The sequence below is a fragment of the Herpailurus yagouaroundi genome, unplaced genomic scaffold, assembly GCF_014898765.1.
Source record: "Herpailurus yagouaroundi ecotype Mexico unplaced genomic scaffold, PumYag 159, whole genome shotgun sequence".
Taxonomy (NCBI): Eukaryota; Metazoa; Chordata; class Mammalia; order Carnivora; family Felidae; genus Herpailurus; species Herpailurus yagouaroundi.
Window position 1 is genome coordinate 2,174,130 of NW_024412400.1, and position 13,632 is coordinate 2,187,761.

Consider the following 13,632-nt stretch of genomic DNA (forward strand, 5'->3'; position numbering starts at 1 on the left):
TGTTTATTTATTTTTGAGAGAGACAGAGAACAAGCAGGGAAGGGGCAGAGACACAGAATCTGAAGGGGGCTCCAGGCTCCAAGCTGACAGCACAGAGCCCGATGCGGGGCTTGAACTCACAAACCGCGAGATCATGACCTAAGCCGAATCGGATGCCGAAGCGACTGCGCCCCCAGGTGCCCCCCAGAAACCTTATTGTTTTAAACAAGGTAGCTGGGTGGGTCCCATAGTCTCTGGCTATAGCTTACTTGTTCACGTATTCTGCTGTGATCTATTTTCTTTTCTTTTTTTAAACATTTTGTTTTGTCGAGATATAATTCACATACCATAAAACTCACAATTTTATGAGTCACAGTTTAGTGGTGCTTCGCGTATCACAAAGTTGCATACCCATTACCACCACCTAGTTCCAAAACATTTTCACCACCCCAAAAAGAAACCCCTTACCGGAGAAACTCCCCACTCTCTCTCCTCCCGGCCCTTAGCAACCATGAGTCTGTACTCTCTGTCCTTGTGAATTTGCCTATTCTGGGCGTTGCTTATAAATAGAATCATACGCTATGTGGTCGGCTTTGTGTTTCACTTCTGCCCCTTAGGCAGGTTGAAAAGATGGCTCTTTTCAAGGTCCATCCATGTTGTGGGATCCGTACTTTAGCTTTTTTACTGATAAATAATATTCTGTTGCCCGGATATACAACATTTTGTTCATCCAGATGTCAAATTGATGGGTATTGGAGTTGTTACCACATTCTGGCCATTAGAAATAATGTTGCTATGAACGTTAACATGTAAGTGTTCATTTGAATCCCCGTTTCAGTCCTTTGGGTGTGTGCCTAAGAGGGCGTTTGCTGGATAATAGGGTAACTAACTTTTAAGATCAGAGTTTGAGGAGCTGCTATACTGTTTTCAAAGTGGCTGTACCGTTTCCCATTCCTGTATGGTCTCTCCCTTTTTATCAGGAAAAATTATGAAAAATTCTCTTCACTGCCATTGATTTTCACAGGCAAGTCATGCTATCTTAGCCTTTTTCTCAGGCTCTTTCCTCACCCCTCTCCACAGCTGCCCTTTCTCTCTGAATCACTGAGGATGCCCCCCAGTGCTGAGTTTTGGAAGCTTAATTTGGCCTGAACCTCCCAGGATCTGACCCTAATGAACAGCTCTCTTCTGTGCGAAGTGGGATGGGCTGGAAGACCTTGCCTACAAGTGTTACTGTTATTAGTAACTAACATCATCACTGTTATTAGAGGCAAGAAGGGAGATACTGCAAAACTCAGATGTCACTTCTTAAAAGATCACAGTATGCCAATTGAAGTTTTAGACTATGTCTGGGTGCCCATCTTCTCATTAGAAACAGTTAAGATTTTGTGGCGCCTTTTTCATTCAGTAGATAAGGATTCCACCTGCTTTCCATTCGTGGAATGGTACCAAGCATCCAGTCCAGGAATGAAGACTGATATTTGGGGGGAACTTTGTAGCTCACGATACAATTTTTTTTTATCTTGTACTATTTTACATAAAATGATACATTCTTCTTTTTTGAAAATTTAGATCTATAAAAACGACCACTCAGAAAATGGAAGTTGTCTTCAATCCTTTGCCTTGCTCCTGACCCTGTTATAAATAACAAGTCTCTCTTCTGCCTCTGTTTTCTCAGTTAGTTCTCATAGCAGTCTCATCTAGGCCAGAGATCATGGACCCATTTTACAGATCAGAAAAGCAGGGTGCAAAAAAAAGTCCACAGGTTTCCCGTTCAGCTGGCAGGGGATAGGACTCGAACTCGGGCCTTGGAAAGCTGGTCACTGCCCTTTGGACCACCTCTTGCATCCCAAAGCCCTTGCACCAGCTCCCAAACCAGCCCCTCCCGTGTTTGTGGGCCTCTCTGACCTGCCCTAGTGCTTGGTCTCCTGGGGGGCGTGGGGGAGGGCCAGCGTGTGCTTCTTTGTGGCCGCTCCTCAGGCCAGATCCCAGAGGAGCGCCGTGAGAGGGAAGGCCCCTGGCAGGGAGCTCACTGCCCGTCCTGCCCACGGGGGATGCACCTGTCCGTGCACGTGTGTGCACCCCACTCTGCCTGCGTGCATCCCCATCTGTGAGGCCTCCTGCGGGACCCAGGCCATCCTGGACTTCTCACACGACGTGCAGAGTTGCGGAGCGGTGAGCCTTGCTGTTTCGTTTGCCTTCCCACCTTGCACTCCCTACCACGGGCAGAGGACGCTTGAGTTAGCGCGCTTTCTCTCCGACACTGCCCTGGGGTGGTCTGAGGGCATCCAGAGAAAGATTCTGTGGGTGAAACCAGAGCAAAGACTTTTTCAGTCCGTCCTTTGACCCACTGGCCAGCTTCCGTGCCTGGCTTCCCTTGGCCTGTGATTTTGTCTCTGGGAGTCACATTTGTTCAGTTCAACTTGGTGACCACTGATTGAGCTCAGCTGTGGGAGTGAGCTCTGAAGCGTAAGCTCTAGGGGCAGGCACCTGGTGCGGTGCCACTCATATAAATAGGAAGGTGGGCAAGGTGACTGCCACATTAGGGGTAGGAGATGAGCTCCTTGCAACAAGGGATGTGGTTTCATGTTTCTTTGCATCTCACAGCAAAGGATGTGCTTTAATGTATGTATCCCCACAGGCAGGTGGATCTGTGGGCAGGCCACTGCCTCCAGTCAAGAAAAAGCGAGGTAAAGGAAGGACTGGGTCAGTTCAGTTGCTTAAGTGGTCCCAGTCCCTCAGACATGTAGATTTTGTGCAGACAGAACTAATGAAACGGGGTGTTGGGGGCTGACCTAATCCTCGGCCCCGCTCATCTGTCAGTTCCACCACCAGTAGGATCCCCCAAGGTCCAGTAGGATCCCCCAAGGTCCAGTAGGATCCCCCAAGGTGGCGCCATCATTCACGGGCTGTGGGATCAGATCAAGGAGTTCTTACTAAGTCACAGGTGAAATGTCAGACTTTGTGCCTCCTTTGCTTAACGGTTAGATATGGTATGAGATGATCCTAAAGCAGCTTTATTCTCACACCCTTGTGTTGCAAAATGCTCTTAGGAGTAGAAGAGAAAGGCCTGGCACAGAGCCTTACTAGTCCACAGGCGCCAGCATCAGCATCACCTGGGAGCCTGTTAGAGACCCTGGCTTAGTCGGTTGAGCGTCTGACTTCGTCTCACAGTTCGTGACTTTGAGCCCTGCACTGGGCTCTGTGCTGATGGCTCGGAGCCTGGAGCCTGCTTCCGATTCTGTGTCTCCGCTCTCTCTGCCCCTCCCCCACTTGTGCTCTGTCTCTCTCTCTCTCTCTCTCAAAAATAAATAAACATTGGGGCGCCTGGGTGGCTCAGTCGGTTAAGCGTCCGACTTCAGCTCAGGTCACAATCTCGCGGTCCGTGAGTTCAAGCCCCGCATCGGGCTCTGGGCTGATGGCTCAGAGCCTGGAGCCTGCTTCGAATTCTGTGTCTCCCTCTCTCTCTGCCCCTCCCCCGTTCATGCTCTGTCTCTCTCTGTCTCAAAAATAAATAAAAAAACGTTAAAAAAAATTTTTTTAAATAAAAAAAATAAAAATAAAATAAAAATAAATAAACATTAAAAAAAACTTTTAAAGGAAGGCAGAGTCTCAGGTCCCACCCAAGACCTGCTGACTCAGAATCTCCGGTGCGGTGGGGCTTAGGAATCTGAACAGGCTCTCCATGTTGCACGGGTAAGTTTTCTATGTAGTAGCACAGGCTCGCTACCCACTAATGCACCCAGTCTCCTGCCTGTGAACATCATCTGTGACAAGGCTGGGGCCCACTGGTCCAGACCTTGCCCCTGGAACGATAATTGCAAGGCCCTTTACCTTTCTAGTCTTTGCGTACACAGTATGATCAGTGTTATTGGTCTCTGTGGCAGGTTTCGTTCCCTGGGAAACGGACCGTGATTCCCCAGCGGGAGGTTCTTGGGGCACATTCCAAGAGCAGCACCTTCAGAGAGTGTGGGTGGTGGCCCTGGGCACTGGGAGGCAGTTGAGGCCGGAGGGAGTTCTGGAGTGGCTCGGCTGGTTCTAGAGAGAGCTCTGGAGCTGGGACACCAGGGGCTGGGTTTTTGAGCCCTCGTGGTCACTTGTTGCACATGCGCTGTCCCCCGAGGGCCATAACCTTGGCAGGGTGGCCCAGCAGAGGCCTGAGAGTAGAGGGCGCATCTGAGGGCTGTCAGCAGCCAGCCGTCCCGGGAGCTGGGGGAGTGAGGGCGTGACTTGCTCCTGAAGGGGCCGGGAGAAGACCCCGCAGGTCCTCTGACCGCACAGGCGCTAGAGGCCTCACGGTGACGCTTGACTCCGTGGGGTAACGTGTGTCTGCAGTCCTCTCCCGTGTTGTGTCCGAGGGCATGCGAACGATCGCAGACGTGGGTCATGCCAGAAGCCTGGCATGACTCGTTTGAGACACTGACCTCATTTTGTGGGAGCTTCAGCTCCCTGCTGGTTCAGTGGTGGTGACATCTGCTGGGGTCCCCGCTGAGGGCTCTTGCTGGGCGGATGGGCGGGGACGGCGCCTTATAGGCTCTAAGGTGCTTGTGAAGGGCCACCTGCTGGAAGAAACGCGTTTCTCTAAACCTTGCCTCCTCAGGGCCACCTCTGTGTCATTTGACAGTGGGTTCTAATGTGCCCTTTATGTTCTCCCCCGACAACAACCCTGAGCCCAGAAATCCCAAAGAACTTGTCCCGGGGGAGGAGGGCCCTCAGTAGTTACCAGTGGCATGTTTTTGTCTTCCAGGGGCCAACATCCCCTACCAACCACAGCCCACCAGCTACGACTATGACGCCCCACTGAGCGAAGCAGGGGACCTCACTGACAAGTATTTTGCTCTGCGGGACGTTATCCGGAAGGTGGGTGCCTGGTCCGGGCCACAGGGAGTGGGGCTTGGATACAGCCTGCTTTGGATGCGTTGTGCTCTGTAGATGAGTCCCTGGAGCCCTTGTGCTTAAAAGGGCGTATGGAGGGGAGGCCTCAGGTGGATTTGGTTGGCCTTGGGTCTTGACCCTCACCTGATTAAGAGCGAGCCTGTGAGCACGTTACTTCACTCGTCTATTCTTTGTGAAGCTGGGACAGTAGCACCTCATTGCATCATAAGGACCGAAAAGGACATCTGTGGGGCCCCTGGGCGGCTCAGTCTGTCGAGTGGCCGACTCCGGCTCAGGTCACGTTCTTGAGGTTCGTGAGTTCGAGCCTGCTGCTGTCAGCGCGGAGCCTGCTTGGAATCCTCTGTCCCCCCGCCTCTCTCTCTTCTCCTGCCCTGCTTGCGGTCTCTCTCAAAAATAAATAAACAGTCAAAAACAAAAAAGACCATACATAAGGCATCCGGTATAGGCCTGGCACCTGTGTTGTCCGACAACTGGTGGCCGTTCCAACTGTTTGTACTGAAGGTAAGAAGATGTGTGTCCACGTAAGTAGCTGAAGCACGTAGGAGAGAAAATCCGCAGGCTTTGTGAAGCATGGTGCAAAGGTGAGCTATCAACAGCACCTCCGTTCTTCATCTGGGGCAAGTAAGTGCCACTTCCGTTTGGCCTGCCAGCCGAACGCTCAGTCCTGCTAACAGTTGTGACCTTTTGAGGCATCTAAAGCACCCAGGTGGGGTTTCCTGTCTCTGCTGTGGGTGTGAAAAAAAAAAAAACCAAACCACAATTTTTCTGCTCAGTCACCTGAGTTTTGAAGTTAAAAAACAAAAGGTTTTCTGCCTATAAATGGTATGGACCTTTTTTTGGTTTAAGGATGCCTTAGTCTCAATTTAAGCCTACGTGTACAAATTCATCTTATGAAATACTTTAAGCGTACTGAAAAATGTGGTCAATACTTAACTCCTCTAAGAATTTGCCCACTTTGCCTGAATTTTCAGATTTATGGTTGAAATGTTGCACTCGCTACTTTTTACTATGAGTTTCGTCTTCGCAGAGTTCATAGCGATGACTCCCCAGTTCTCTCTTGTATGTTCGTTCTGTTTCAAAGCTCCTTGTGCCTCTCTTTGGCATTTCCTTCCTTTATTTGAAACTTAGCTTTGTAATTCAGCCTTTCTTCTTTCCTAATATAAATATTCAAGGTTATGTATTTCCTTCAGGTTCCTCTATAGCTCCTTCTTCTAAGTGTTGATATGTAACATGCTTACTATAGTTTGCTTCTAATAATGCCTGTTTGGATTTCTCTTTGGCCCTAGAAATGTTCAGAAGTCGTTCAGAGGTAGAAATTATTAACATGATTATTTTTATAATTCGTTGGCTTATAACATATTTGCATTCTGGGTAGAGAGCATGGTCTGTATGATGTGAATCCCTTGAAATATGTCAAACCGAGTCCTGGAGCCTGGCATGTATCAATATGAGTCAATGTTCCATGTGTTCTTGAAAAGACTGTATGTTTAGGGGGCGCCTGGCTGGCTCAGTCATTCGAGCAACTCTTGATTTCTGCTCAGGTCATGATCCCAGGGTCGTGGGATTGAGGGCCATGTTGGGCTCCGCACTGAGCATGGAACCTGCTTAGGATTCTCTGTCTCTCCCTCTGTCCCTCTCCCCTGCTCGCATGCTCTCTTTCTAAAATAAAAGAATAAAAATTAAAAAAAAAAAAAAGACTATGTTTTAAAAAATTTTTTAATGTTTATATTTAAGAGAGAGAGAGACAGAATGTGAGCAGGAGAGGGGCAGAGAGAGGGGGAGACACAGAATCTGAAGCAGGCTCCAGGCTCTGAGCTGTCAGCACAGGGCCTGACTCAGGGCTTGAACTCATGAACCATGAGATCATGACCTGAGCCGAAGTCAGACGCTTAACCGGCTGAGCCACCCAGGCGCCTCAAGACTATATGTTTTATAATTGTTGGATATCATCTATATACGTGTTCCTGAGGTTAAGCTTATTAATGGTGCTGCTGATATCTTTGATATCCTTCCTGGCTTTTTATCCATGTATTCTATTATTTGTTAAAGGATTGTGTTTCTCTTTGTAATTGTGTATTAGAATTAGGCATGCAAATTGAGAATGAAATCTTTCAGTATCATTTATTTAGTATCATCATGTATGTAGCCCTGTATCTCTAATAATGCTTTTTACCTTCAAGGGTTTTTTTGTCTGATACTAATGCATTTTTTCGGTTAATATTTACTGCTACATCTTTCACAATACTTTAATTTCAACCTTTGAATATCTTTTTTTTTCACATGTCCCTCGTTAACAAGATATAACTGGATTTTTGAAAAATCTAGTTTAAACATTTTTTTGTCTTCTAATTGGTACATTCATTTATGCTCATTCATTATGATTCTTGATATACATTGATTATTTTCAATTGTCTTACTTTACAAGAATCTATTTGTTCACCTTTTTTTTTTTAAAGAATTTTTGACGTTTATTTTTGAGAACAGAGGGAGACAGAGCGCAGGCAAGAGAGGCGCAGAGAGTGAGGAAGACAGAATCCGAAGCAGGCTCCAGGCTCTGAGCTGTCGGCACAGAGCCTGACGTGGGGCTCAAATTCACACACCACGAGATCATGACCTGAGCCAAAGTCAGTCGCTCAACCAACTGAGCCACCCGGCACTGTATCTCATATTAAGCCCACTTAACATTCCTTGTGACTTATATGTTTTATTCAGGCCATGTATTTTAGTTCCCTTAGGTTTAGAGTTCATGTATTTTAACCCTTTCTTTTAAAAAATCCCATGGGGCACCTGGGTGGCTCAGTCGGTTAAGCGTCTGACTTCGGCTCAGGTCATGATCTCAGTGATCTCGCGTGAGTTCAAGCCCCGCGTCGGGCTCTGTGCTGACCGCTCAGAGCCTGGAGCCTGCTTCCGATTCTGTGTCTCCCTCTCTCTCTGCCCCTCCCCTGTTCATGCTCTGTCTCTCTCTGTCTCAAAAATAAATAAACGTTAAAAAATTAAAAAAAAAATAAAAATAAAAATAAAAAATCCCATGAGGCATTATAATTATATTAGACACTATTTGACTTGACCCACATTGTTTGTTGATTCACAAGTAATTCCACAAATGTTTGGCAAGTTCCCTCTGTATGCCAGGTATGGTTTTGGCTGTTTGGTATATATAAGGCTTCCTTGAGAAGGTAAAGCTGGAGTGAAGACTTCAAGGTGATAGGACAGCCATGTGGGACATCCGGGGTGAGAGCATGCAAACGGAATGTCAGCAGTGAAGAGGCGGCCATGTGCATGGCATTTCATGTACAAATTGTCCACCTGTGTTTCTTCTGTGTACTACCTGTGCGGGTTCCTTCCCCGTTTCTCTGCCTATTTGTTTTCTGTGTAATTTGCAAGAGTTCTATTGTGGCATTTTTACCAGTTTGGGGGGTTTCTTCAGTGTTTTTTTTCCTGCGAAAAACAGTCCTGAGTTATTATATAGTCAAATGTTTCACTTCTCTCTCTCTCTCTCTTTTTTTTTTTAATTTTTCTTTAATGTTTATTTTTTTTTTTTTATTTTTTTTTTCAACGTTTATTATTTATTTTTGGGACAGAGAGAGACAGAGCATGAACGGGGGAGGGGCAGAGAGAGAGGGAGACACAGAATCGGAAACAGGCTCCAGGCTCCGAGCCATCAGCCCAGAGCCTGACGCGGGGCTCGAACCCATGGACCGCGAGATCGTGACCTGGCTGAAGTCGGACGCTTAACCGACTGCGCCACCCAGGCGCCCCTTTAATGTTTATTTTTGAAGGAGAGAGAGTGTGTGAGTGGTGAGTGGGGGGGGGGGGGAGAGGGAGAGGGAGACACAAAATCCAAAGCAGGCTCCAGGCTCTGAGCTGTCAGCACAGAGTCCGACGCAGGGCTCGAACCCACAAACTGAGATCATGACCTGAGCTGAAATTGGACACTCAACCGACTGAGCCACCCAGGCACCCCTCATGGCTGCTTCCCTAGCCTAGTAGTAGAAATAAATTCCTGTGGGGTGCTTACAGTTTTTATGACTTCACATTTTATGTGCAAATATCGATGTACGTGGAATTGCTAGTTTTGCTGTTGGGAGTGAGGTTGGGATTCAGCTTTATTCATCTCTTAAGTTACCAGCCGGTTAAAGTATTTGGGTCTGTTTTCAGATTCTTTTATGTTACTGAATTTTTTTTCTCCTTTCCCAACACCAAACTGTTTTAATTGTTATTTTTACTATGTTTTATTATCACCTGGGAGGACTTGTCTTCCGTGTTTAGTCTTTCAAAATTTCCCTGGCTACTCTGTACGTTCATCTTCCACATACGCTTTGGTATTATTTTATCAACTTCAAAAAACAAAACAAAAACCCAGGAAACCTATTGATGTTTTGACTCATTTTGTATTAAATTTGTGTATCAAATTAGGGGTGAAATTTATGACGTGGAGTCTTAGCCAAGAAAAGTTGCTTCTCCTCTTCAAGTCTTTTCTGATGTCCGTCTTGTTTTAAATTTTCTTAAGATAATCCTTGTCCATTCCTTAATATGCTTATTCCCAAATATCCTGTTTTTTTAGATACTCGTAAAGTGAGTCTTTCATTTCTTAATACAGTTATTAGATATATTTGTCTTTAAAATATGAAATACTCCCAACAATTTTAAGTGTATAAAATAATGTTGCAAACACCCATGTGCCCAGTACCTAGATTTAACCCTGGTTATCTCTCTGCCCCTCCCCCGCATTCATTCATTCTCTCTCTCTCTCTCTCTCTGTCAAAATAAATACACTTAAAAAAATAAATACATAAAGTCCACAATTCAGTGGTTTTTTTGGCATCTTACATTATTAACTTTTTAAAATTATGATAAAGTATATAGAACATAAAGTTTGCCATTTTAACCATTTTTAAGTGTATGATCGATCCAGTGGCTTTAACTACATTCATAATGTTGTGTAACCATCACCACTGTCTATTTTCAAAATCTTTTCATCACCCCAAACAGAAACTCTGTAACTGTTAAGAAATAAGAGGGGCGCCTGGGTGGCTTGGTTGGGCATCCAGCCTCGGCTCCGGTCATGATCTCCCAGCTTGTGAGTTCAAGCCCTGTGTCGGGCTCTGTGCTGACAGCTCAGAGTCTGGAGCCTGCCTCAAATGAGCTCTCTCTGCCCCTCCCCCACTCACACTCTGTCTCTCAAAAATAAATAAACATTAAAAAATTAAAAAAAAAAAAAGGAAGAATCGCCAGTGTCCTCTCCTCGCAGCTGCTGTAACCTCTACTTTCAGCCTCTGTAAGGTTGCCTGTCCTTGATATTTCATAGAAATGGAACCATACAATATTTTCCTTTTGTGTCTGACTTATTTCACTTACCATAATTTTTTCATGGTTCCTCCATGTTGTAACATGTATCAGAACTTCACTCCTTTTTCTGGCTAAGTGATATTGCATGCATGGATAGACCACATGTTGTGTAACTGTTCATCTCTTGCTGGACACGTGGGTTGTTTTCCATTTTTCGGCTATTTATTTATTTATTTATTTATTTTTGAGAGAGAGAGACAGACAGACAGAGACAGAGTGTGAGCAGGGGAGGGTCAGAGAGAGAGGGAGACACAGAATCCAAAGCAGGCTCCAGGCTCTGGGCTGATAGCACAGAGCCTGATGCGGGCTCAGACTCACAGACCGCAAGATCATGACCTGAGCCAAAGTCAGACGCCCAACTAACTGCGCCACCCAGGCGCCCCTGGCTGTTTTTTTTTTTAAGTTTATTTATTTTGAGAGAGAAGGAGAGAGAGTGCGCGTGCGCATGCGTGGGCATGAGTAGGGGAGGGGCGCTGAGGAGAGAGAGACTCCCAAGCAAGCTCCACCGGCAGTGCAGAGCCCGACGCAGTGCTCGAACTCAGGAACTGTGAGATATCATGACCTGCGCTAAAACCGAGAGTCGGATGCGTAATCGACTGAGCCACCCAGGCGCCCCATCTTTTGGCTGTTTTGAATAATACTACCTGGGGCATCAGGGCACTGGTATCTGCTCAAGTCTGCTTCCCGTTCCTTCGGTTATTTACCCAGCAGTGGCGTTGCTGGTGGGTTTACTTTTAGATAGTTTTCTTTCCGAGATAGTGAGCTCTTGATGCCTTATCGTCGAATATTAAAACATACTTACTGTGCTTTTTTATGTAAAACATCACCTTATATTTGATCTCACATTTTTATTCTCCTATATTTCGAGCTCCCTCTTACTGCCCCTCCCTCCACCCCGGCAACGCTCCCCCCACACTTTTCCTGACTCTCCTTGGCTCTTCTGACTGATGGTTGCTAGAGCCGTTCGCCATCACCCGCCAGTCCCCTCTGCTGCAGTTCAAGGGCCCCTGCTCTACAGATCACCTGGCCAGGACGGCTAGGACCATTCTGACTGTCATGCTCTGGCACTTTGCAAACATGCACCTGCATTTCAGTGGCCTGGCTGGAAGGGGGACCTGTATTCCAGTCAACTGGACTTTTAACAATCTCCAGTTCCCTTTTGGCTCCCTGATCTCTCTCCATTGTAAGCTATGGCTACTACAGTCTCTCCTTAATGGACAGGTGATATTATCACCAAGAACATTAATGCTGTTGCCTATGCCCTCTTAGGGAATGTGAAGACAGCGATATAGTCAGATACGAATGTCACAAAGGGTATTGGATAAGGCAACAAAAATGAATGTGTATTTTTTTAAATGTATTATTTTTTAGTGATCTCTACACCTGACATGGGGCTCAAACTCACAACCCCAAGATCAAGAGTCACGTGCTCCCCCAGCCGAGCCAGCCAGGTGCCCCAAGAGTGTATTTAAATGAGTAAAAAAAAAAAAAATCATGACAAATTTAAAAATTTTAAGGATTAAAATAATCGCAAACGTCACAAAATTCCAAAGCATACTTTGAATTTATTAACTGAAACACATCTGCTATCCTTCTGGTTTTTGTCTCTGTTTTGTTTGTACTCTTTTTCTCTAGAGAGAGAATGGAAATCTTTCCCTTTAGCGTGGCTTATTGAAATTTGTTTTTTAGAACGTACTGAGCGTTTTTTTTTTTAACTTTTTTTTTTTCAAAGTTTATTTATTTTTGGGACAGAGAGAGACAGAGCATGAACGGGGGAGGGGCAGAGAGAGAGGGAGACACAGAATTGGAAACAGGCCATCAGCCTGACGTGGGGCTCGAACTCCCGGACCGCGAGATCGTGACCTGGCTGAAGTCGGACGCTTAACCGACTGCGCCACCCAGGCGCCACTGAGCGTTTTTTTTTTAATCTTATTTTTTTATTTTTTAAAATTTACATCCAAGTTAGTTAGCATATAGTACAACAATGATTTTAGGAGTAGATTCCTTAATGCCTCTTAACCCATTGAGCCCATCCCTCCTCCCACAACCTCTCCGGTAACCCTCAGTTTGTTCTCCATATTTGAGTCTCTTCTGTTTTGTCCCCCTCCCTGTGTTTATATTATTTTTTTCTCTTCCCTTATGTTTATCTGTTTTGTCTCTTAAAGTCCTCATATGAATGAAGTCATTTGATTTTTGTCTTCTCTGACTAATTTCACTTAGGATAATACCCTCCAATTCCATCCACGTAGTTGCAAATGGCAAGATTTCATTCTTTTTGATTGCCGAGTAATACTCCACTGTGTACATATACCACATCTCCTGTATGTATTCATCCATCGATGGACATCTGGGCTCTTGCCATACATTGGCTATTGTTGATAGTGCTGCTATCAACATGGGGGTGCATGTGTCCCTTCGAAACAGCACACCTGTATCCCTTGGATAAATGCCTAGTAGTGCAATTGCTGGGTCGTAGGGTACTTCTATTTTTAGTTTTTTGAGGAACCTCCATACCGTTTTCCAGAGTGGCTGCACCAGTTTGCATTCCCACATACTGAGAGTTTAGAAAACAAAAAGTTTCACATTTTGTTTCTGATAATGTTATATACATATTTAAGATTATTATCAAAATTGAGGCAATCTCTCTCCAGTTCTTTCATATATGACCTTGAGAATTTGGAGAAATTTCTACAGACAGGTCCTGGCCCCAGACATTTGAAACCCTGTGTCTCTTGTACAACCCCGTACTTCTGAAGCCGGATGCCTCAGGGCACCATCAAGTGATGTGCACGTGAGTCAGCCTATCGGGTGTGGGGAATGATCTGTTGGTGATAGTGTATCCAGCCACCGAAGTGACAACGAACTATGTAGATGTATCCAACACCCAAATTAAATAAACCCCACCTCAGCTCTCCCTGGGGTACATCCCAGAGATGCCTGTGGCGAACTCCAAAGCCTCCTGACTCGTGACACAAGGCAGCTGGCGCAGAAAGAGACAAGGGTCTTAGCCTGTGGCGGTTAAATTAGATGACTTGTGCAAATTTTACAAAAACCCGTGACCATGTGAACGCACTGCTGGGACCCTCCCTGGGGACATTTCCGGATGCAGGAGATGAGCTAGGAGGCTGCTGACATAACCTAGAAATGAGATGGTGGTGGGGGCGGCGGGGCATGGAGAGGAAGCAATAGATTTGGAAAATGTTTCGGGGGTAAAATCGGTCGGATTCGGTGACTGCCCGCGTGCAGGTGTGAGGCAGCGTGAGGAGGCACTGATTTGTCTCGGTTTACAGCTTTTGGTCGGATAACCGGATGGGTGTTGCGGTCAGCAACAACCATGGAGGACTGCAGGGAAGGGACGGGCCAGGAAGGGGAAGGGGGAAGAAAGCTCTGCGCTGGGTTTGTTCAGCTCCA

General features: G+C 46.0%; 1 protein-coding gene across 4 annotated transcripts in view; it reads left to right on the top strand.

Annotated features, from left to right (window-relative positions):
- Window positions 1-13,632, top strand: part of GLB1 (galactosidase beta 1) — an 87,820-nt gene that overhangs the window by 37,130 nt on the left and 37,058 nt on the right. For all 4 annotated transcript variants that reach the window (XM_040479657.1, XM_040479658.1, XM_040479656.1 and 1 more), the window contains exon 10: window positions 4,724-4,836. In XM_040479657.1, the coding sequence (XP_040335591.1) occupies window positions 4,724-4,836 (113 nt within the window). The remainder of the gene's footprint in view (window positions 1-4,723; window positions 4,837-13,632) is intronic.